This window comes from Dromiciops gliroides, chromosome 2 (genome assembly GCF_019393635.1).
Source record: "Dromiciops gliroides isolate mDroGli1 chromosome 2, mDroGli1.pri, whole genome shotgun sequence".
Taxonomy (NCBI): Eukaryota; Metazoa; Chordata; class Mammalia; order Microbiotheria; family Microbiotheriidae; genus Dromiciops; species Dromiciops gliroides.
Window position 1 is genome coordinate 663,270,189 of NC_057862.1, and position 25,624 is coordinate 663,295,812.

At 42.2% G+C, this 25,624-nt stretch overlaps 2 protein-coding genes across 5 annotated transcripts in view; both read left to right on the forward strand.

Annotated features, from left to right (window-relative positions):
• The window catches only part of LOC122741068 (zinc finger protein 420-like), a 37,227-nt gene extending 22,846 nt beyond the window's left edge, over positions 1-14,381 (forward strand). For both annotated transcript variants that reach the window (XM_043984137.1, XM_043984138.1), the window contains 3 exons: positions 7,229-7,355; positions 8,616-8,711; positions 11,073-14,381. In XM_043984137.1, coding sequence (XP_043840072.1) covers positions 7,229-7,355; positions 8,616-8,711; positions 11,073-12,463 — 1,614 coding nt within the window. In that variant the 3' untranslated portion in view covers positions 12,464-14,381. The remainder of the gene's footprint in view (positions 1-7,228; positions 7,356-8,615; positions 8,712-11,072) is intronic.
• The window catches only part of LOC122741073 (zinc finger protein 420-like), a 29,921-nt gene continuing 15,473 nt past the window's right edge, over positions 11,177-25,624 (forward strand). For 2 of the 3 annotated variants that reach the window (XM_043984149.1, XM_043984152.1), the window contains exons 1-2: positions 23,980-24,084; positions 24,802-24,896. In XM_043984149.1, coding sequence (XP_043840084.1) covers positions 24,861-24,896 — 36 coding nt within the window. In that variant the 5' untranslated portion in view covers positions 23,980-24,084; positions 24,802-24,860. Of the gene's footprint in view, positions 11,289-23,979; positions 24,085-24,801; positions 24,897-25,624 lie in introns of those variants that run through there. The other variant, XM_043984150.1, reaches the window with a different exon arrangement.

Genomic DNA, 25,624 nt, shown 5'->3' on the forward strand with positions numbered 1-25,624 from the left:
TCCTTCCAGTCAAAGGCCGGGGAATGATTAACATGAGTTGGTACAGGAGGGAAAAGAACAAGGCTACAAGGCAGTGGGTGCCAAGGTAGATGACCAGACAGATAAGGAGAAGTGACATTAGACCAAAGAGGATGGAGCGGAGGGCATTACCAAGGCCTTCTGGCAGCCTGGAGGAAGTCAGAGATGGGAGATAGAGAAGAGAAGCTTGACAGGGTATCTTGACCTCTACCCCATAAATCCTCTGCTTGTTTGCTTAGGGCACTGAATCCTCCTCTGTAAGGGAGGATTGATTGACATCTAAACAACGTTGTAGGCATGTGCCCTGCACATGCAGCAGTCAGGGTGTCCAGCACCCTGTGGTTTTGCAATACCATGAGAGCAAAGGAATCAACTTGCATTTGGAGGCTGGTGATAAGCCTTCCGGTGTTCTCCAGGCCAGTGGCCAGATCCACTTAGAGGTTCTTGATAGATGGGTACAATGTGCCCAAAGTGGCGGCAGTGTTAGTGATAGGATGTTAGCCAGCAGGGCTATTACAGGCAGGAAAGCAAACCTCTGCTGTCCATGAAGGGGCAGTTTTAACCCAAGGGTTACCTCTATGGAGTGATTCCCTGGAAATAGGGGTGGCTTAGGCAGGATATTAACAAGGGCGCAGAGACCTTCCCAGAAAGGAGGGAGTCTGCAGTATAGAGTAGAGCCCCACAGGAAGAATAGTCTAGTGGGGGAGAGTAATTCAGCTGGGAAAGTGTGGGTGTCAGATGGTGATTCCAAGACAGTGAATGAGACTTGGGGATTATAGAGGCTGAAGGCAGGTGTAATCTGTGCTAGTATTGTGGAATAAGAGCTCATTCTGTGAATCCCACACTACCCCTGGAATGGAATGGATGCTGTGAAAATTGCTTTGATTCTGGGCAAAGGTCTGATGCCCGACCTATTGGGACAGGTCTTAGCTTCCCATCTGCTTCAGGGATTATCAGTGGTATTGTAAGACCCCACTGTCTTGTGTTTCTTTTTTTTTGGCAGGGCAGTGAGGGTTAAGTGACTTGCCCAGGGTCACACAGCTAGTGTCAAGTGTTTGAGGCCGTTTTTGAATTCAGGTCCTCCTGAATCCAGGGCCAGTGCTTTATCCACTGAGTCACCCAGCTGCTCCCTGTCTCATGTAAATGTAACCAGAGCCTCAAGAATTGACCAAAGGCACACAGTGAGCTCTCTAGGGGAGCAATCCACAGAGTTCAAAATTAAAGTGGAATTACATTGTGTGGGGTTTAATGAGCCAAGGTCAGGGCACATGTCTCCACTGGTGCATGAAGCAAATTGGGGCTTGAGTTTCTAAGGAGACTCCAGAATGTAATGGGCCTCTCAGGTAAGGATCTGCTGAGCTAGGGACCCTAAATTCTGCAGTTGGGCTTGTTAATACAGGATCATGATCTTTTATGTCCCTATGCATAGTTGCAGGGGGAGGGGCTGTTGTGCTCTTACCCCTGGTTGGAGAAGGCGTTTTGCTGCCCCTCCCACCCACCCCCACTTCAGGGGAATAATGAAGTAGGCCCCTGCTATGGGAGTCATGATCCAGGCTTCTAAGGCAGTGTGAGGGCCTGCAGAGGTCGGTACTGTGAATAGCAAGCCCAACGGTTGGTTAAGTTGAGTACCTTAGAGAACTGTTGTGTGGGACTCTTTAGTGGATGGAGCAGTGGGGACCTGTACCTGTTGACTAAGGGGGAGGAGTCCAGACTAACCGTATGACCAAACATGTTTGAGATAAGAACAGCAAATAAATGAGAGAATATAAAAGGCCAGAAACCACTGGCGCGCGGATATCCTGATTGCTGAAAGACACAGTGAGGAAAGTGACAAGAAAGAAGGAAGACACTTAGTCTATAGAGGGAATAAGTGCACATCTCAGCGCACTGCCAGGATCTTGGGTTAGTGCTCTGCGTCTGCTGTCATCTGCTGCTTGGCCTGGGCTTCTTGGGAGCAGCTGTCCCCCTCAGATGTCAGCTGCTTCAGACCTCATTTAATTTTTTTTTTTTTTTAGTGAGGCAATTGGGGTTAAGTGACTTGCCCAGGGTCACACAGCTAGTAAGTGTTAAACGTCTGAGGCCGGATTTGAACTCAGGTCCTCCTGACTCCAGGGCCGGTGCTCTATCCACTGCGCCACCTAGCTGCTCCAGACCTCATTTAATTTTCAAGGTCAGGTCACTAGTGGGTTCCACAATCCAGGTAGGTGGGACTGTCCTCTGAAGATGAGAAAGTGGATGCTGGACTCCACCCCCAGCTTGGCTACCATGGGAGCAGTTAGCAGGACTTCAGAGGGGCCCTTCTGCCGTGGCTCCAAGGAGTGTTTTCAGAGGTGGCATTTTCCAGTAAACCCAGGCACCAGGCTGGATCAGGGACTGAGTCCAGATTGGAATTCCTAAAGAAGACTGAGAAAAGCTGGTGAGTTTCTGAGACCTTTTGAGCTAACCCAGTACAGTATTGTAGTGGTACCCCTTGGCTGCTGTGCTTCCCACTTAAGGGTACAGTGGCATGGGGTGCCCTGTTACTGTCTCACAAGGACTGAGTTTTTGGGAGCCATATGGTCTAGATCTGAGGTCTAAAAGGGCTAGTGGAAGGGCTTTGGGCCAAGGGATGCCTTGTTCCTCAGAGAGCTTGGCAAGTGAAGTCTTAAGTATCCCATTAACATGAGCATCATAAATCTCCCTCTGATTTTTTTTCATCCCATTTGGTAAACTGACATTACTTTTACATGATGCTTATTTGTTATCTACACTTTTGTGTGTGTGTGCGTGGGGGGGGGGCAATTGGGGTTAAGTGACTTGCCTAGGGTCACACATCTTGTAAGTGTTAAGTGTCTGAGGCCGGATTTGAACTCAGGTCCTCCTGACTCCAGGGCTGTTGCTCTATCCACTGCGCCACCTAGCTGCCCCTAATCTACACCTCTATAAGGGGTTTTGGCTGCAGAAAAGTCTTGATTTTATAAAATTTTAAGCAAGTGTTTGCTGTGGATGATTGGACCTTTCTGGGGAAGGAGAAAGGGGACACATGAGCCTCATGTTTAAGGGTTCTTTCTCCTCTACTCCCCAGAAGAAGAAAGAGGACTTTCATGGGGTTTTGTTTGTTTTTGTTTTGTTTCCTTTTTTTTTTTTTTTTGGGCGAGGCAGTTGGGGTTAAGTGACTTGCCCAGGGTCACACAGCTAGTAATTGTTAAGTGTCTGAGGCCAGATTTCAACTCAGGTCCTCCTGAATTCAGGGCTGGTGCTCTATCCACTACGCCACCTAGCTACCCCCTTTTGTTTCCTTTTGAAGACTGAAATCTCATATGTCCAATGTGGTTTCTGGAAATTGCCATATCCTCCAAACGACAGTTGTAAATGTTTCTTGCTTCTACTTCAAATGTAGTTCCAATCAGGAGCAGGTTTTGGTGGAAGCTGAGTTATTTCCCTCTTGCACATCTGTACCTTGGGATACCAGAGAAGTCAGAGGACTTGGAGAAGTCACATCAGAGACTTGGGAGTTCTTCAGCTCCAGTGGGTCTTAATAAAGAGGCAGTAGTTTGGGAGTGTCCCCTGGGAGCCCCTCTGTTTCCTATTGAAGCTTGTAAAAGATGTCCTTGGAGCATTTACTCTTCCTCATTGAGTTATGTCTGCAGCTCCAGGAGAAATCAAAAGATGGGACCTGTCCAGTCTTGCCTGCAAATTAACCACTAGTTAACAAGTTGTTTGTGCATCCATCAGACAACTTTTGGTTTTCTTCCTCAAGCAAGTTGTTTTCCTTTATGTCCTTATAATTTCATTTTGGGAGTCTCCTGTCTTTCTATCATGGGCTGACTTCCTTTGAAGGACCTTATTCCATGGAATCAGCTGATCTAACATCCACAGGGCATGTTGAAAATCACAGCTGGTCTTCAGCCTTCCTTATTACCATCTCTTGTGAATTTTTACTTTCCCACTTTCTCCCAAGTTGGTCAAGTCTCATGGATTCTCCTGGGGCAATGCTCTGCCATCCCACCAGTCCTCTCAAAGGGGCCACCAGCCCTGTTGGGCAGCTCAGATCTACTTCATATTAAGAAAAGAAGTTATTTAAGCCATACCTTTATAATCTGATGGTTTTCACTATCTAGGTCTGAATTTTGCAATGAGAAACTCATGATCCGAGCCACAGTCAGCTCTAGGTTTTGTCTTAATTTATAGCATAGAGTTTCTCCACCTTTGGTTGAAGTATATGTAATCAGCCATATTTGATATTGACCATCTGGTGATGTTCATATGTAGAGTCACATTTGAGTTGTTGAAAAAGAGTATTTGTTATGTGAGTTATATATATATATTTTTTTAATTTTTTGGTGAGGCAATTAGGGTTAAGTGACTTGTCCAGGGTCACACAGCTAGTAAGTGTTAAGTGTTTGAGGCCAGATTTGAACTCAGGTCCTGAATCCAGGGCCGATGCTCTATCCACTGCACCACCTAGCTGCCCCCGAGCAGGCAGATTTTTGAAGAGGAACTAGAGACCAAATTGCCAACATTTGCTGGATTATTGAGAAAGCAAGGGATTTTGAGAAAAACATAAACTTCTGCTTCAGTGACTACATTAAAGCATTTGTGAGCATCACAACAAAATGTAGCAAGTCCTCAAAGAGAAGGGAGGACCAGATCATCTTATCTCCTGAAGGAATCTGTATGTGAGCCAAGAAGCAAGACTTAGAACATGGTTTAAGATGGGAAAAGGAGTATGACAAGAGTGTATACTGTTTCCTTATTTATTTAACTTATATTCATAATCCATCATGCAAAATGCCAGACTGGATAAATTGAAAGCTGGAATTAAGGTTGCCAGGAGAGATATCAACAATCTCAGATAGGCAGACAATTCCACTCTGCTAGTAGAAAGTGGAGAGGAATTAGGAAGTCTCTTGAGGAGGATAAAAGAGGAGAATGGAAAAGGTGGCTTGAAGCTTGACATGACAAAAATTAAGATCAGGGTCAGCTAGGTGGCAAAGTGGATAGAGCACTGCACTTGGAGTCAGGAGGACCTGAGTTCAAATTTGTATTCAGATACTTCCTAGCTGTGCAAATCACTTAATCCTGATTGCCTCAAGAGAAGAGTGACCAAGATCATGGCAACTGGTCTCATTCCTTCCTAGAAAATAAAGGGAGAAGAAATAGAAGCAAGGCGAGGTTTTATATTCTTGGGCTAAAAGAGTACTGCAGGTGGTGACTTTAGTCAGGAAATTAAAAGACACTCCTTGAAAGTAAAGTGAAGCACTGGCCCTGGAGTCAGGAGGACCTGAGTTCAAATCCGGCCTCAGACACTTAACACTTATTAGCTGTGTGACCCTGGGCAAGTCACTTAACCCCAATTGCCTCGCTAAAAAAAAAAAAAAAGAAAGAAAGTAAAGTGATGGGGGCAGCTAGGTGATGTAGTGGATAAAGCACTGGCCTTGGATTCAGGAGGACCTGAGTTCAAGTCCTGCCTCAGACATTTGACACTTACTAGCTGTGTGACCCTGGGAAAGTCATTTAACTATCATTGCCCCACCAAAAAAAAAAAAAAGTAAAGCGATGGCAAATCTTGATGGCATACTAAAAAACATAGACATCACCTTGACAACAAAGGTCCATACAGTCAAAGCTATGGTTTTTCCAGTAACAATGTGTAGCTGTGAGTGTTGGACCATAAGAGAAGCTGATCACGGCAGAACTGATGTTTTCCAATTGTGGTGCTAGAGAAAACTTTTGAGAGTCCCTTGGACAGTAAGGAGATCAAATCAATCAATAGTTAAAAAAATTAATTTAGGATCTTCACTGGAAGGCCAGATACTGAAACTGAAGCTTAAGTACTTTTGTCATATAATGTGAAGATGGAATTCATTTGAGAAGTCTCTGATGTTGGGAAATATTGAAGGCAAAAGGAAAAGGGGATGACAGAGAATAAGATGGATAGATGTCATGGAAACAAGAGACATTAACTTGGACAGACTGAAAGATAGTGGAGGCTAGAAGGCCCTGGTATGCTATGGTCCATGGGGCCATGAAGAGTTGGACAGGATTGAATGACTAAACAACAGTAATAATCTAAAACCAAGAACAAACATTGTAATGGGAATAAAATGTAAGTCTTTAAAATTTTTTTGTGGGGCAATGAGGGTTAAGTGACTTGCCCAGGGTCATACAGCTAGTGTCAAGTGTCTGAGATCGGATTTGAACTCAGATCCTCCTGAATCCAAGGCCAGTGCTTTATCCATCGTGCCACCTAGCTGCCCCCAAGCCTTTCTTTTAAAATGAAGGGTAAAGTAAGGGTGTCCATTATCACAATGAACATTCCATATTGTACTAGAAATGTTAGCTATGACAATAAGAAATGAAAAAGAAATTGAAGGCATAAGCATAGGCAATAAGAAAACAAAACCAAAACTATCATGTTTTGCAGATGACATATTTTGAGATGGTATACTTTGAGAATTCCAATTAAAAACCTAGTTAAAACAATTAACTTTAGCCTAAGTTCTAAGTTTCAGGATACAAAATAAACCACATAAATTAACAGCATATATGTATATGTGTGTGTATATATGTGTATACATATACATAATGCACATATATGTATATATGCTGATATTTTTATATTTGTATGAATATATATTTCATACATATTTATTCCACACACATATACACACAAACATGCATGTATGCTTATATATATATATAAAACACACGATATAACAAAACCCAAAGGGATAAGATGGAAAGGTACATTCCATTGAGAATAACCATAAAATACTTGAGTCTCCCTGTCAAGACACACCCAGAAACTATATGAACACAATTACAAAACACTTAACAAAAGTAAAGACAGATCTAAGGAATTGGAAAAATATTAATTGCTTATTGCTAGGCTGAGCTAGTATAATAAAATTATAATGCTGCCTTAATTTACTTATTCGGTGCCAAACATATCAAAATACCAAAGAATTGCTTTATTAGTTAGAAGAAAAAATAAAAGTCATTTGGAGGAAGAAGTGATCAAGAACTTCAAAGCTATCATTATCAGAACAGTTTGGTGCTGAATGTGAAATAGAGTGAATAATCAACTAGTGGAATAGATTAGGTACACACAGATATATAGGAGCAAATGAATTCAGTGGCCTACTGAATTCCTGCTGGCAAGGAGTGTATATTCAGACTTCATAACAGAGCTATATTTGAGTAAATGTAAATATTTTTGGTGTTTCAGGAATCAGTGACATTTCAGGATGTGGCTGTGGAATTCACCCAGGAGGAGTGGGCACATTTGAACCTATCTCAGAAAACCCTGTACAGAGAAGTGATGCTGGAGAACTATAGGAACTTGGTCTCTTTAGGTAAGAACAGCCACCCTTTTGGTGTCATGATATATACTCTGGAGACTTTCATGATTTTAAGTTATTCTTTGGCATGCAAAAGGAAAATATTCCTAATCCTTTTGTACCTAAGAGACAGAGTACTTGTGCTACCTGGTTCATGGAAAAGGTCTTTGCTTAGTGTGCCTGTAAATTAGACTACTTCATTTGTTATTCTTGAGAATATATCTTCCCCTCTCTATTCTTTCAAATCCAAGATTTTCTATTCAGTCCTAGTGTAAATATTATTTCCCATTGACTAAATAAGGAGTGAGTCAAATGGACTGTATTTTCCCCATAATGTAGACTATCCTTCAGTGGTCCTTTATAGTACCCTTGGGGTCTTCCTAGCATGCCTCCATTTTAGCTAAAGGAGCTTGATTTAGTTTGGAATTCTTTTATTAAGTTTTATGGATTCTTTTTAAAATGTCAGTTCTCTTCGACCCCCTCTCCCCCATTCTCCCACTAAAAAACAAAAACTAAAAGAAAAAAGCCTACTTCTCCAGTCAGCTCCCTGGGCTCTACCTGGTTGAAAAAAATTTTTTAAATTTTCAGACAAAATCAGCTGACATGAACAGTGCCCTTGATGGTATAAGATAATTGTGTTATGGGGGAAATGGTGTGGGGTTGGGATTGGAGGTGTTGGGGTTTCTTAGGAATTTTTCTTTAAAGAATGACAACTTCTTGCACACAAATCCAATTAGAATAAAATAATATTTTATTTAGGCGCTAGGGAAAGGAAACCAAGAGAGAAGTGCTTGGACTTCTCATGGGAAAAAGGCTTGGCACAGAGGCATGGCTCTCTGAGATACCTATCTCCTTGAGCAGGAGACGGCCAAATACTTTTATAGAGAATCCATGGTGGTCTGATGGGGTGATCATCTGACTGCGGAAAGTTCCCTTATTGGGGGAGGATCTTCCCCCACTAGTAGTGGCTGGGGGAAGTTGGGCAAGAGGCGTCTCCCATCTCTCAAGCTATCTGAGTCCCCCTTATGCCACAAAGGCAGGAGTCACACCCAATGGGCCTATCTCTATAGGTGTGTCTGTCCTTTGGTTTAGCTTCTCAAGGAGAAGGTTCCTTGATTTCCCCCAGAAAACTTCTGAGATACCCCAGGTCCGTAACATTTTCTGTACCCTTATTCCCCCACCTTTCTACTACCAGTTGGAAAGAGTATTTCATGTCTGTTTTATGATGAGTTTTGAGATGACTTTCCCTAATACTTTTTCATTTTCAATGAACAGGATTTGCAGTTTCCAAACCAGGTGTGATCTGCCGATTGGAAAAAAAGGAAGCCTCTTGGATGCCAGAGCCAGATATTCCAAGAAGCAGCTGTCCAGGTGACTGTGTAGAAATCAAGCAGATGGGCCATTGTAAATTACAACTCTGTTGGTCATTTTAGCTTCAAAGCTCTTGTAAAATGTGGGACAAGATGATGTTACTAAAGTTTTTCAGGTCTGTTGAGAAGAGCTGAGATTTTTACAACTTCATTTTTTTAATTAAATAAGGTTTTTTGTGTGTGTGTGCATGTCTTTACTCATATGCATCTCAACTCTCAAAGAAAGTTCTTGCCCCAGTACAGGACAGTTGTTTCTCTTCATTGAAGATTGTCTTATTCTTAAGCAGATATTCTCCTGCCTCACTTGCATGAATTCATTCTCCCCTTTAAAATAAGCACATTACTTAAAATATTAACAATATGCCCTTTTTATTTCTGAATTCCCTTTAGATATTTTGTTCTGTGTTGTTTTTATGATTAATGTTGCTTTGCTGCTGTTACTTTAAAAAATATTTAATCATAACCTAATTTCCCTTTCTTCAGTCTATCATTTTAAATGTCATCCCTTTTTTATTCTTTGAAGTTGTGTTTGCACAATAATATGTTCATATCACAGGAGTCGTTTAGCTATAATTCCATCTTTGGACCTATAATTTTTCAGTATTTTCCTATTTGACAAGAAGCTGCTGTGAATATATTCTCAGAGGGATCTTTGTTTGCTTTCAATAACATTTTTGTTTTGTTTTGTTTTGTTTTTTGTTTTTGTTTTTAGTGAGGCAGTTGGGGTTAAGTGACTTGCCCAGGGTCACACAGCTAGTAAGTGTTAAGTGTCTGAGGCCGGATTTGAACCCAGGTACTCCTGACTCCAGGGCTGGTGCTCTATCCACTGTGCCACCTAGCTGCCCCTTTCAATACCATTTTGAAGAGGTAGACCTAATAGTGAGAGCGTTGGATCAAAGGATATGAACAGTTTTGTAGCTCTTGCTTAAACTGCTATGTTGCTTTCCACACACACACACACACACACACACACACACACACACACACACACACACACAAACACAAACTGGTGGCAGCAGCTGAATAACAAAACCCAAAAGGATAAGATAGAAAGGTACATTTCATTGAAAATAACCATAGTTGCTATAAAATACTTTAGTCTGCCTGTCAAGACACACCCAGAAACTATATGAACACAATTACAAAATACTTACCAAAAGTAAAAATGGATCTAAGGAATTGGAATTTCAACATAACTGCCAAAATTGATTATTTTTAAAGGTTTATTTATTTGTTTATTTTGTTTTTGCAGGCAATGGGGGTTAAGTGACTTGCCCAGGGTCGCACAGCTAGTAAGTGTCAAGTGTCTGAAGCCGGATTTGAACTCAGGTACTCCTGAATCCAGGGCCGGTACTTTAACCACTGTGCCATCTAGCTGCCTCCTTTTTAAGGTATTTTTGCTGATCTGATGGCTATTTGGTGATATCTCCAAATAGTTTTCATTTTTACTTCTTTGAGTACCAGAGTTTGATTAATGTTTCAGGTGGTTATTAATTTTTCTTGGGGCAGCTAGGTAGCATGGTGGATAAAGCACTGGCCCTGGATTCAGGAGGACCTGAGTTCAAATCCGGACTCAGACACTTGATACTTATTAGCTGTGTGCCCCTGGGCAAGTCACTTAACTCTCATTGCCCTGCCCCTCCTCCCCCCCCCCCCCAAATCTTGTGAAAAATACTTATATGTCTTGATCACTTACCTTTTTGGAATTGGATCATATCTTACAAATTTGAATCAATTCCTTACAAAGTAGATATGATGGATTTTTAGAGGAAATTTATGGCAAAAGTTGTCTGATATTCCCCCCTGCCTTTCCTCATATTTCTTGTTTATTCTGTTTATTTCATGTCTCTTTTTACTTTTGCTCCTAACTCTTAACTTATCAATCCTCTCTTTTCTTTCTGTCTTGTGTTTTACTTCCTGTTGTCCCTCCAGATTGTAAGGATGTGTTTGTAAGTTCTCAAAGTCATCTACTTTTTATGGATAGTCTTTCATTTCCTTATTCCATTCAAATGTGATCCATTTACAGTAGTGTAAGAAATTACTCATCCCTCCTAAGTCATCCTAAGTTAATTCATTTATCTGTGTTAACTTTGAATTATTATACTTTTATATTACATAAGTTGTGATCTTTGTTTTTTTTGTTTGGTGAGGCAGTTGGGGTTAAGTGACTTGTCTAAGGTCACACAGCTAGTTAAGTGTCAAGTGTCTGAGGCTGGAAAGTTGTGATCTTTAATGAAAGACAAATGAGGGTAGGCTTTTCAAGTGAGAAGGCAAGTTAATAGACTTAAAAGCTTTAAGCACCTAGGAACCTTGGGAAAGGGGAAAAAAGCAGGATTAATCAGCTGTCTATTTTTCTTTTCAGACATTAAAGAATTTCCTGGAGAAAAACCTTATGAATGTAGTGAATGTGGAAAGGCCTTCAGGAGTAAGACACAGTTTAGTGTGCATCAAAGAATTCATACTGGAGAGATTTTCTATGATTGTAAGGAGTGTGGAAAGGCTTGCCACTGCAACTCGGAACTTATTCGACATCAAAGAATGCATACTGGAGAGAAACCTTATGAATGTTCTGTATGTGGTAAGGCCTTTAGCATGAATGCAAATCTTGCTGTGCATCAGAGAATTCATACTGGAGAGAAACCTTATGAATGTAGTGAATGTGGGAAAGCCTTTAGACAGAGAACACACCTTTCTGTCCATCAGAGAATTCATACTGGTGAGATTCCTTACGAATGTAGTGAATGTGGAAAGGCCTTCAGGAGGAAGACACAACTTACTGTGCACCAGAGAATTCATCCTGGAGAGATTCTTTATGAATGTAAGGAGTGTGGAAAGACTTTCCTCTGCAAGTCAGATCTTATCAAACATCAGCGAATTCATATTGCCGAGAAACTTTATGAATGTAGTGAATGTGGGAAGGCCTTCAGGAGTAAGATGCAACTTACTGTGCATCAGAGAATTCATCCTGTAGAGATTCTTTATGAATGTAAGGAATGTGGAAAGGCCTTCCATAGAAACTCACATCTTATTAAACATGAAAGAATTCATACTGGAGAAAAACCTTATGAATGTAGTGAATGTGGAAAGGCCTTCAAGAGGAAGGTGCATCTTAACCTGCACCAGAGAATTCATACTGGGGACATTCTTTATCAATGTAAGGAGTGTGGGAAGGCTTTCCTTTATAAATCAGATCTTATTCGACATCAAGGAATTCATACTGTAGAGAAACCTTTTGATTGTACTGTATGTGCAAAGGCTTTTAGGAGTAAGACACAACTTACTGTCCATCAGAGAATTCATACTGGAGAAAAACCTTACGAATGTAGTGAATGTGGGAAGTTCTTTAGACAGAGGACACACCTATATATGCATCAGAGACTTCATACCAGGGACATTCTTTATGAGTGTAAGGAGTGTGGAAAAGCTTTCCCCTACCACTCAGATCTTATTCAACACCAGAGAATTCACACTGGAGAGAAACCATATAAATGTACTGTATGTGTGAAGGCCTTCAGGAGTAGGACACAACTTACTGTACACGAGAGAATTCATACTGGAGAGAAACCTTATGAATGTAGTGAATGTGGGAAGTTCTTTAGACAGAGGACACACCTTTATATCCATCAGAGAATTCATAATGGAGAGATTCTTTATGAATGTAAGGAGTGTGGGAAGGCTTTTCCCTACAACTCAGAACTTATCCGACATCAAAGAATTCATACTGGAGGGAAACCTTATGAGTGTACTGTATGAAGGATGGCCTTTTGCTTGAATGTAGAATTTAACTCAGTATCAGAGCATTTATTCTGGAGAGAAATCTTACGAGTGTAATGCATGATGGAAGGCCTTTAACCTGAGGACTCTGCCTTATTTCCATCAGAGAATTCACACTAGAGAGATTATGAATGTAGGAGTGTGGGAAGATCCCCTAGCCAAGTAGACTATGATTCTGAGTCCCTAGATGAAGTTCAGAGAGTCCTTATTTAGCCACAATGGGAGAAAGAGTTTACCCCTTATTTCTGCAGAGAACGCTAAGGGGACAAAGGTTAATGTTATCCTTCCATGGGCTTTCAGGGAACAAGAGGTTATGCTGGCTAGGTAGAGGACACTAAGTGGCTGGTGGTATTGGGAAAGCTTTAGCATTAACATTGATCCCTGGACATATGACATGCAAGACATAAATTACCTCTTGGGAATCAGGTGAGCCTGATGTGTGCTACATAACTGTTGACTGTGCTTGAGGAGATAAGATCTGAGCTATGTTCCTGATTTTCTTGGTGCTACTTCTGCTCAAATTCATCAGGATAGCCACTGTGAGCCATAAAGATTTGGAATCTCATTAATTAAAGCATTGCAAGGGTCTGTGGCAGAGGTTGATGGAATATGACTTCTGCCCAGTGCTTTCAATGTCAAATGAAGAAATTCAGTTAAGTGCAGGTAAATGGTATGAATAACCATGACTATCTTAAGGTAGTCAAATGTCTTGTCTAGTTTGCTATTGTTTATTCATTTTTCACTGTGGCCAACTCTTTGTGACCCCCTTTTGGTATTTTCTTGGCAGTGATGCTGGGGTGGTTTGCCATTTCCTTCTTTAGTTCATTTCCCAGATGTGGAACTGAGTTAAGCAGGGTTAAATGATTTGACCCAGTTACACAGCTAATAAATGTCTGAGGCTGGATTTGAAGTCATTTCTTCTTGACTCCAGGGCTGGCACTCTATCCACTGTGCAACTTAGCTTTCCATATTATCTAATTAGTGACACATATGAAAAGATGGTTGAGATTCTCATTGTGGTCAAGGGATGTGAACAGGAAGTTTTCAGAAGAAGAAATTAAAGGTATCAATTGTCATATAAAAATGCTCTAAATCACTATTGATTAGAAGAATACAAATGAAAATAATTCTGAGATCCCACCTCATAATTTAATGGAGGAGATATAAAAAAAATAGAGACACTAGTGCAGTTTATAACTTGTTCAACTATTCCAGAGAACAATTTGAAACTATGCCCAAAGAGCTATAAAACCATGCCTCTTCTTTGATCCAGTAATACCCCTACTAGCTCTGTATCCCAAAGAGCTCAAAGAAAAAGGAAAAGGACCTATATGTACACAAATCTTTATAGAAGCTCTTCTTGTGATGGAAAAGAATTAATTAAAAGTTGAGGGTATATACATCAAAAGGGGAGTGGCTAAACAAATTGTGACATATGATTCTGATGGAATATTGTTACACTATAAGAAACATTAGATGCCTCGCAGGATAGTTCACTGAGTGTGGAGTTAGGAAGATCTAAGTTCAAATCTGGCTTCAGTCACTTATTAGCTGTGTGTCCCTCAGCAAATCACTTAACCTCTGTTTGCCTCAATCCACTGAAAAAGGAAATGAGTAAACCAGGCCAGTGTCTTTCCCAAGAAAACCACATAGTGGTGCCATGGCCAGTGACACACAACTGAATTACTGAACAACATAAGAAATCATGAGGGGGGATAATCGGTCAGAAAAACCTGGGAAGACCTACATGAATGGATGTAGAGGGAAGTGAGGAGAGCCTAGATGTTGATCAACTGTGAATGACTTTACTACTCTGATAAAGATAATGTTCTAAGACAATTCCAAAGGACTCATGATGAAAACTGCTTTCCACCTCCAGAAAGAGAATTGATGAACTCATTGTAAAATGAAGTATAATTTTTCATTGTGTTTGTTTTTCTTTTTTGCAGCATGACTAAGAGAGAACTTTGTTTTGCATGATTTCAGATATATAATTGATATATTGCTTGCTTTCTCAGTGGAGTGGGAGGAAATGGAATGAGAGAATTTGGAACTCAGCATTTTAAAAAGAAGGTCAAAATATTTTTTGAATGCTGAAAAAAAATTGAAATTACCCATGACATGGACCAGATTATTGAATAATGACACTTGGGTCTTTTTGCAGAAGAGAGAAAAAGCCCAAGATTTCTGATTGTATTCCTGCATACCCTTTGACCAAGTAATACTACTACTAGGTCTGTGTTCCAAAGAAATAAGAAACAAAAAGAGAAAGGACCTGTATGTAAAAAAAAAAAATTATAGCAGTGCTTTTAGTGGTAGCAAAGAATTGGAAATGAGGGGATGCCCACCATTTGGGGAATGGCTAAACAAATTGTACATGATTGTGATGGAATACTATTGTGCTATAAGAAATGATAAGCAGAATGGTCTCAGAAAAAGCTGGAAAGACTTAAAATATACATGAACTGATGCAAAGTGAAATGAACAGAAGGAGATGCATTGACAAAAACTAAAGCGTTCAGTCCCCTTTAGGAGGTGGATATTACAAATAGTGTATGCAATGGGAAAAGGAAAACAGGAAAATGTCAATTTAAGTCTTTGAAAGTCTTATCTCAGATGGTTCTTGGGATGTCATCTGTGTATAGCTCTGAATTCTGGCTCTGGATTCTGGGTATGGTCTCAGGTGTGGTTGTAAAGTCTGTCAGGTGTGGATGGAATTTGGAATCAGGTATTGGCAGAACACTGGGGATTGCCTGGTTCTCCATGCTGCTGGAAGATTTCCTACAAAGTCAATCTTAACACAACTTTAAATAGCTTTGCCAATAACCAAATCAAACCATGAGAGTTCTCAAAAACATATGTCTAAAGAAATTCAGAATCTTTTATGTATTGTCCAGTTGTTACATATGAAACAGATATAATCAAAACAAAAATGGAAACATTTTCTAAAATTTAATATTACATTCCCCCCTCTGGAGAATAAATTGAGAAGGTGTAATATAAAAGTTGTCAGATTAATTTCACTTAACAAAAGTGATGTCTCCTTAAGTTACTTGCAAAAGACTGCATCAGTTATACTAGTATAACCTTCTTTAATACATGACTAAGACAATTGTGATATTCATTAAGAAAAGGATTTATATCTTAATTTCATCACTTTTTTGCCATCACGTGTCTAATTAACTTCATGCTATTATGAAAAAAGTAAAGAATCTAATATAACTGTTAATAGATGCCAAGGCCAAATTCAACATCATGTTTATCATGACACCTGAGATAATTACGGAGTTACTATAAAAGAACAGAGAAGAGAAATGAGTGGTGCCAAACTTTGTGGTTCTGCAGACAACCAATGCAGTATGTGGAGGGGAAAGTGAGTCAGGCTTAATGAGACGCATGGGATTGAGATGTCCATGGCATCAGGCATATAGGAGGGGGAATAGAAGTCAGGCATGGAATGAGATGGCATAGCCTGGCCATCTGGTGCTATGGGGGAGGAGGAGGAGGAATTAAACCAAGAGAATCCAACCTCAGCTCTTGCCAATGGCCATTCTCTTGGCCTCACAATTTCTTCCTGGTTCCCTGCTGGGGTGAGGTAGCTGAAATCCTCCTTAGGTCCTGCAGACACCCCTGTATTCCCCCCCCACCCCCCACCCCTCCCCGTCCCCGTCCCCACCAGCCATTTAGCCCTGTCATCCGACCATAAGCTTAGTTCCAGAAGACGCTCGTGCTGCAGCTGATTTGGAGACTCAGGGATATATTTCTCTGGCTCAGCCTTCCTGGGAACTGTGTTTCCACAATCGTGGCATTGGACTCTTCTCACAGCCCAGCGTGGCCCCCTCTAAACTGTCTTTGGCTGGAAAATAATCTCATCCTGTCTTTTTGTGGGTTTTGTTGCTCCATGGGGTTGTTTTATTGCTGTTTTCGGGGCAATTGTGTCAGGAGCTATGTGTGTTTAATATCTTTCCTCCGCCATCTTGGCTCTGTCCCCCAGTCTCCATTTCTGATCACCTTGTGGAAAGAATGGAGTAGGCCTTCCATTAGGCATTATATTTCATCCTGGAGTCCTGTTGAGCTGGAAGAACTCTGGACACAGGAAATCTTTAAAAGAGTACAGTCTGGAGCATGATACTGGTCAAGCCTCGCCCCTTCTTCATCCCACAAGCCTCCCGTGAAACTGGGAACATCCCATCCACACGCACACACAGCTCCAAGCTAATTGGCTGGTAGCTTTGATAGACAGTACCCATGAGCAAACATCACTTCCTGACGCCAAGGAAAAGCCACATGGCTTGCCCTCAGATGCCTTCTCATGGTGGAGCTTTCCTATAGTAACTCTCCAGCAGGTGGCATCACTCCAATTGTTACAAATTCATAGGATGTACCTCCCCTAGCAGATTCCTCTGTTTAGATTTTGTGATCATCTACAATTTCCTTGTAATTAGCACAAATTTTCCAGTCTTGGGATTGAGGACATTTGCCAAAAGTGACTATTTTACCATCTTTCGGATCATACAGAATTAGCCTGTGGCTGTTATCTGTGATGCCGTGTGGACCCTTGCTTGTCTGGGACACCATCTTTGGTTCAGCCATTGTCATTCTTCGGAAAACCAACTAATGCTCACCTCCTCCAATGTTACTATGGACGTGCAGGTTAGAGTATTTCAAGTAAATTCTCAATATTTGCAAATCCCAAATTCCCTGAATTCCCCACATTACAATTTTACTTCTCTGCACTACCTTAGTTGTAGAATGTGAAGTATGAATTGCAAGGGAGGATGGTGTGTTGTTTAAAAAATCTAAATGTGGGTTCTAATCTGTTCCCCCAGTTTTGGAGGAAACTGGCTAAAATCACTGATAAATTCACCAAGAATTTAGGCTTTTAAGGGTTTATCAAAAGATACAAGGTAGTAAAGAGAGAGAAAGATTGGGAACAAATACCATACCCAGAATCCAGAGCCAGAATTCAGAATTTCCAGCATGGAAATCCTAGCCTTCCTAACCACCCACATGAAGTCCTGCCACCAAGCCAGTGCCTCAACCAAAAAGAGAGAAGCCCTCCTCCAGCAAGTGCTTCCCACTTCGTGTCCTCCTCCCAGAAATGGGAGGCTCTTCAAGTTGATTGGCTGAGAGCAGTCTCCTGCTGATGCAGCAGTCCACAGCTTCTGAGAACACTCCTTCTCAGGGCTGGCCAAATTCAAATTCAAGATCTAATCACCTCTAAATGGGCACCCAGTAGCTCTAAATTCACACCCAATTCAAACACTGCTAAGTCAATCAAGTCAGACCCCTGGGCGTCTCCCAAATTCCATTATCTTAACACAATGGACTCTGATAGGATGGTGGACACTGAAATCAAGAAAAAAATGAAGAAGACAGTCCCTGACTTCAAAGAGTTTTCAGTCTAATATTGTTGTTTACTCATTTGCCATTTTTTAGTTGTGTCTGGGACTTTCTGTCCCATTTGGGTTCTTTTTTTTTTTGGCAGAGATACTGGAGTGGTTTTCCACTTCCTTCTCCAGCTCATTTTACAAATTGGGAAACTGAAGTAAACAAGCTTAAGTGTTTTGCCCAGGGTCCCACAGTTAATATCTGAGGCTGGATTTGAACTCAGGTCTTCCTGGCTCTAAGGCAGTGCTCTATCCAGTGCACCACCTCATTGTTCTCCAATCTAATAGAAGACAAAACAAAAAGAAGCTAAAAAGCAGGAGTCCATGGGGAAGGCTACCCTATTCAGGGACATGGTGGAGAACTCAAGTCAGGGAATTCCCAAAGTAGTACCCCCAGCTGAGAAATGAAGCACTGTCTGAGTCAGGCTGTCTTCTTAAATAGAGAATTGGAGTTCAGGGCTCTACCCTCCAATCAGAGAGTTTGGGGTAGTTATTCAGGGGAGTCCTAAAACTGATGAGATTTTATGGGATGATGAGATTATCCCAATAAATGAGCTTTCTATGGCATGGTGGGATGAGGGGCTTCTATCAGAGCTCAGGACAGAACTCAGAACAGTGGCTTCTCTTCCCTGGCAGATCCTGGAGGAAGTAGATGCTGTAAGTATTTTTGCACAAATAGATCCTTTTCCCTTTTCTTGGATGTCTCTGGGATCAGACCTGGTAGTGGTGTTGCTGAGTCAAAGGGTGTGCACATTTGTGTAGCCCTTTGGACATAGTTCCTAATTATTCTCTAGAATGGTTGGACTAGTTCACATGTCCACCAACAATGCATTAGTGTTATGAGGGGCCACCAGCTAAACTCAGTGCAGAACAGGCAGCAGTGACTCCTTTTCCTGGGGACCCAAGAGGAAGCAGCTGCACCCCTGAGCTGAAACTGCCTGGGAAGGTCTATGTACAATGATGGAGCACTGTGGGAGGGTATAGACCACACTGCTGACAGTAGTAACCAGCGTCCACCCTGCTGATTGAGGGAGAAATCTGTCCCAGACCATGACCACAGAACCTGGCCTGGAAGCCAGAGGCCAGGCTGCTGCTGCCTGGGGGCCCTTCCTGGATTCTGTTGGTACCCTACCCACTTAAGTAGCTAGGTTCTTACTCCCTGACTGGCCCTGTGGGATACAGTGATTCTTTCCCTGGAGACAGAGACAAGAAGATGACACTGAGTCACCATAATCTCTCTCCTGGCATCAAAAATGAGAAAGAAAATAAATGTTACCCAAACTCATTGGCTTTCAAGAAAAAACAGTGGCACTGATAACTACTTGGCTCTAAATATTGTACACGCAAAGGAGAACACTTAATTTAATAAATTTAACAAAAATGAGAACAAAGCTCATTTGTGAGCTTGAATGATGTGAATTTGGATGATATAAAAATGAGAATAAAATCATGTTTGTGATCCCATGACCACTGTGTGTTCTCCTTCCTTACTTGGGAGCCATAGTAGGAGGCAGAGGAGCTGAGCTGCTGACTCCCTCTTCATGCTTCCCCAGTACAGATTCTTGGGGTTGGGAGAGACAAGCTGATTAATATGGGCTTTGAGCACCAGAAACAGGACAGAGGTGGGCAAAGGGAGCATGCAAAGCAGGGTGGCCTTTGGAGGAAAAGCTGAACTTCAGCTGCTGAGATTATTTCTATGGCTCATGACATAGGATGTTCCTCTGTCACATCATGGAAGAACATTCAGACTCAGGGGTAGGTGGTGTCCTTAATGGGTGATGGAACAGAATCACTTCACTTTCTAGTCCTTTGATCTCCTCAAGCTTAAAAGATATTGGCTATCCATGCTTCAGTAGGAGGGGAGGAAGTATGGCCAGGGCTTTTTGTGTACCCCCTGATTTATCTTGTTCCTTTAGCCAAAAGAGTTCATTGTCTCTTAAATGGGTCACAAGCATTCCCACCACACCTCCTCTGCTCACTCCCACCAACTGAACACTATCTTTCCAACTAAAATATATCTTAAATATTTTAAGTTTTTTTTTTTAATATCCCCCAGGTTCATTAATCCCTGTATGGGCCCCCAATCTATAAGGGCCAAATTTAATATGGGAAGAGTTAATTGGGAGGCTAGCTGCAATATTGGGACTCAAAAACAACGGGGGACTTCTAGGTCCCAAGCCTCCTCTCTTCTACACTGTGCCTTCCCCAATTGTTTCTACCAGACTGATAAGAAATGAGATTAAAAAGCCTCTTTTCAAAAAACAAAACAACAAAAACCCCAGTATTTTATTGATGGGAACAAATTTAGAAATAAGGACAAAGACAAGCAGGAAATACAACCTTTAAAGTTGCCCACCAGTCTCAGCTGCTTCGTGTTTAACTCTATCTATCCCCCTGTGCATCCCTGTTTAACTTTCTCTCCTGCTGCTGTGAACTCTCTCTCCCTCTCGCTCTTGCTCTCTCCTTCTTCTCTTCCTCCTCCTTCTCCTCCTCCTCCTTCTCTCTTCCCCCATCTTCTCTACCCCCAGAATAAAAAAACCCTTCTCTCACAGGAAACCAGGGCTGACCAACCACATACCCCAAGCTAATTTAATGGCACCCCTAGGGGTGGTGCCCAAGGCTGGCCAGGGCATGGGGTTTTCTTGCATACCCTCTGTAAAAAAATTAATTATTAGCTAATCTAGTCTGGAAAATTATATAATAGGACTTATAAAAAATTATGATTATATGAAAAATTATACATTTAGAAAAATTATAATTGGGCCATAAGTCCCATCTGGGGTGCCATATGAATGTAGAAATATTTTAACTTATTGGCCTAATTTGGGGGAACTAATCTGACTGGGGTGCTTAACCTGGGACTGTGGACTATCTGGCTATCTGACTGCTATTAATTTAATGTGGGCCATTTATAAAGTTCCACCACACTGCTCCACTCCCCAAATTGATAAGCAAAAGATTAAGAAGCCTCTTAACTAAATAATCAAAGAAGAGTTTATTTATGAGATACAATTTAAAATTATGAATACAGGGAAATAAAATGTACAACCTGACTGGGGGCCTGTAACCTTTTAATACCATAAGGGCTGTTGCCGCCTCTTGCCTTAGGGTATGTGCCACTTTCCCCGCTCAGCTACTTTCTGACTCCGAGCCCCTTTCACTTTGTAAATCCCACTGCTTCTCACTTTCCTCTCCTTACTGCCACAGCTGAACCCCTGTGCTTCTCTCTCACTGACCTCTCCTTCCATTCTCCTAGTGCTCCAGTGTCCTGTTCTCTTAATCTTCTGGCCTCTCCCAAACTCTGTACATCTGCCTCTTGCTCTAGTCCTTTGGCCTTCTCCTGCGTCCTCCATTCCCTTAAAATCTTGTCAGTTGGGGGGCAGCTAGGTGGCGCAGTGGATAAAGCACCGGCCCTGGATTCAGGAGGACCTGAGTTCAAATCCTACTCAGACACTTGACACTTACTGGCTGTGTGACCCTGGGCAAGTCACTTAACCCCCATTGCCCCCCGCAAAAAAAAAAATCTTGTCAGTCCTCCTCTCTGTTCTTCTAATCTTGTCAGTCCCCCTTTCTGTCTAACTCCCAGGTCTAGATATATCTTTCTTCTGTCCCCTCAAATCTCGGGACTTTTTGTGTCTACACAGACCAAGCTAATTCACCAGCCAGGGCTGCAGCTGGGCTGGGGGGATGCCTCAGCATAGGCTACACAGAGCCTGGCCTGGACACGACCGGGATCTCTTAGATAGATCTGCTCAGGGTGGAGGGAGCTGGGGGCTTTTTCCCCCCAGCTGTCTGACCTTGCCTCTTGTACAACCCCCGGGGCTTTTTGGCTCAGCTGAAGTGGAGGGGGAGGGGCACCAGCACCTCCCACACAGAAGAGACCCTGAGGGCCTAAGGTTTTCTAATCTCAGCCCAAAGGTAGGGTCCCCAAATCAAAATAAATTTCCACACCTCACTTGGAGGAGGGAGCCAGGCCTCAAATTTCCCATGCATACCCCAGCTGGGTGGAGGGAGGTGGGGTGCACCTGAGGCTTTCCAATTTTAGCCAAAGATGGGGTCCCCCAAATCACAATCAATTCTTACAATATAAAGGTAATATTCATGAAACTTGAAACAAGAGGCTACAGGCAAAAAGACTTCTTTATTATGTTAGAGGAAGAAAACTAAACATGTGTGCCAGGGTCTACTCTAGGAGTGAGGATACCTAAGAGAAAGAGGCTAAGCCTTTTTTTTTTTTTTGCATTCAATTCTATTTATTGTGGTTGTTGGGGTTTTTTTTTTGGCAAGGTAATGAGGGTTAAGTGACTTGCCCAGGGTCACACAGCTAGTGTCAAGTGTCTGAGGCCAGATTTGAGCTCAGGCCCTCCTGAATCCAGGGCTGGTGCTTTATCCACTGTGCCATCTAGCTGCCCCCTCTATTTGGTTTTTAAAATTTCAAGAACATTTTTATTTAAAGTTTTGAGTTCCAAATTTTCTCTCCTTCCATTCCTTTCCTCCTCCCTGAGACAGTGAGCAATCAAATATAGTTTATGCATATGCAATTATATAAAACATTTCCAGAGCAGTTTTTTTGTATAAGAATATTCAAATAAAAGAAAAAATGAAAGATGGAAAATGAAAAATAACATGCTTCTGTCTGTATCAATCAATATCAGTACTTTCTTTGGAGGCACATAGTATGCTTCATCATTAGTCCTTTGGGATTATTGTAGATCATTGCATTCCTGAGAATAACTAAGTCCTCCACGGTTTTTCATCAAACAATATTGTTGTTACTGTGTACAACATTCTCGTGGTTCTGTTTACTTTACTATATATCAATTCATATAAATTTTTCCACATTTTTCTGAAATCATCCAGCTTGTTATTTCTTTTAGCACAATAATATTTCAGTACAATCATATCACATAGTGTGTTTAGCCATCCCCCAATTGATGGGCATTCCTTTGATTTCCAATTCTTTTTTGTTTGTTTGTTTGTTTTGCAGGGCAGTGAGAGTTAAGTGACTTGCCCAGGGTCACACAGCTAGTAAGTGTCAAGTGTCTGAGGCTGGATTTGAACTCAGGTACTCCTGAATCCAGGGCCGGTGCTTTGCCACTGCACCATCTAGCTGCCCCTGATTTCCAATTCTTAACCATTGCAAAAAAGAGCTGCTATAAATATTTTTGTACAAATAGGTCCTTTTCCCTTTTTAAAAAATTTCTTTGGGATATAGACCTAACAGTGGTATTGCTGGATCAAAAGGTATGCGTGGTTTTATAGCCCTTTTGGCATAGTTCCTATTTGCTCTCCAGAATGGCTGGATCAGTTCAGAACTCTACCATCAGTGCATTAGTGTCCCAGTTTTCCCACATTCCTTCCAACGTATAACATTTTCCTTTTTTTCTTATCTTTGCCACCCTGATAGGTGTGAGGTGGTACCTCAGAATTGTTTTAATTTGCATTTCTCTGATCTATATTGATTTAGAGAATTTTTTCATATAACTATATATGGCTTTGATTTCTTTGTCAGAAAACTACCTGTCTATGGCCATTTATCAATTGGGGAATGACTTATGTTTTTAGAAATGACTCCGTTTTCTATATATTTGAGAACTGGGGCCTTTATCAAAGGTACTTGTTGGAAAAATTCTTTCCCAATTTTCTGATTTCCTTGTAATTTTTCTTGCATTGCTTTTGTTTGTGCAAAAACTTTTCAATCTTATATAATCCTTGATGCATATAGTTGTGGCTCAATAAAGAATAAAGCAGTGAGATGTAATAGCAGTAGTGGGGGATAAGAACAACAATGAGGCAAGTTTTCCTAGTGACATGGTACCTGATCTCAGGGCCCACCAATTCTGCAATTTCACTGCAAAAGAGTTCATCCAGAGGGTGAGGACAAAGGATTGTTGTTATGCCAAGCTCAGGGCAGAGTTTGCTTACTGAGCCAGACAAGGCTGGGAGGGGCGGGGTATGCCTGCATTCCAGGAGCGGGCGGGGCCAACTTTATAGCATGCGCAGCAGAAGCAGAAGCCTCGGGACCACGATTCCCACAAGGCCTTGTTCACCTCGGGAGCTTTTTCCAGAGTATGGCCTGGCCTTTACATCACTTCCGCCTGCCTTCTTTCAGTCTTTTCAATGGTTATTCGTGGTGCTTTCATCTTCCGTGGGAGTAGAGTCAGTGGGATCCAACAGTGGTGCCTGCGCACCTGGAGGCTGACTGCCGGGGTGCGGCGGGGTCGGAGCATCGGGGTCTCATTGGGCAGCACGGAAAGAACGGGGGAGCGTCCCCCAGAGAAGGAAGGAAGCCCTTGAGGGGCACCCCACAGCCCGAGGGCGGTCCAGGGCTGGGGGCGGGCCGGCGGGCTGTGGAGGCAAAGCTGGATTCCTGTCCGGCCTCAGACAGCCCTGGACTCCAGAGCCCAGTCAGGTCTCAGTCCTTCCATTCCTGCTCCATGTCTGGTCCTGGCCCCGCTTTCACTAGGGCTTCTCCTCCTCCCCGCATCCTCCTGGCTGTCACCTCCTCCGGGAAGCCTCCTGTGATGCTGCTGGTGACCCGGGCGCTCCCTTTCCTGAAAGTGTCACCTCTGTGTCGGTGCCCAGACTTCCCTGTCGCCTTGTCCCTCCCTCGCAGCATCCTCCTCTCGCTGCAGATCGCCTCCTGGGTACCACTTCTTCCAGGAAGCCTCCTCTGCTGGCCGAGCCATCAGGGCCCTCTGTCTGTCTGTCCTCCTGGTTTCTCTCTAAGGGGATGGTCTCCCAAAGACCACGAACCTCCAGCAGAGAAAGGAGTGTTTCCTGCTGCTCCTTCACCCCTCTGTCCCGGCCCCCCGCCCCAGGCCCGCCCCGCCCCCCTCCCAGTGGAGAAGTAAGAATTTCTAGCCTCTGAGTAGGGGACCCAGAGAGCTTGAGCTGGGCTTCTCATGATTCTCCTTTCCTCTGCAGAACCTTGGCCTCTTGTGGCCTCTGCTCTTCCCCAGTAGGTGCTTTCACTGCGCAAGGGAATGGCTCCTGTGCTCCTGACAACCATGCCTGGAAAGGTGAGTGGGAACTGCTGCTTTCCTGAGATATCTGTCACTTTAAAGACCATTGGATACATTTCTTTGTGGTAGACGACCCTAGAAACTGTGGGTATCACAGAATCATCTATTTAGGGTTAAAAGATAATACAGAAGTCACCTATTTATCCTCCCTTTACAAAGAAATTACCTTATCTTTACTTTGATTTTTAAGACATTTAACAATTTGGGGTTCTAAATTCTTTCCCTCCCTCCAGCCCCTCCACCACCCACTGAGAATGCAAGCAATAGGGTCCACATTATGCATGGGAAGTCATGCAAAACATTTCCATATTAGCCATGTTGCAAAGGGGAAAAAATGCTTTAATCTGCAGGAAGAGTTCCTCAGTTCTCTTCATTTTTCATCATGAATCCTTTGGAATTTTCATGGATCTTTGTCTGGATCAGAGTGGTTGAGTCTTTCACAGCTGATCACTGTTACAGTATTGCTGTCACTGTACAGAATGTTCTCCTGGTTCTGCTCAGTTTTCTTTGCCTCAGTTCATACAAGATTTTCCAGGTGTTTCTGACACCCCCTTTTAGCTAATCTGAGTATTATGAAATGGTGTGTTTCAGTTGTAATTTGCACTTCTCTTAGTGCTTTAGAGTATTTTTATTGGACAATTGATAGTTTTAATTTTTTCTTTTGAAAAGTGCTTTTTCATATCCTTTGAGCTATTTTATTTTAAATTGGGGAATGGCTTTATAAA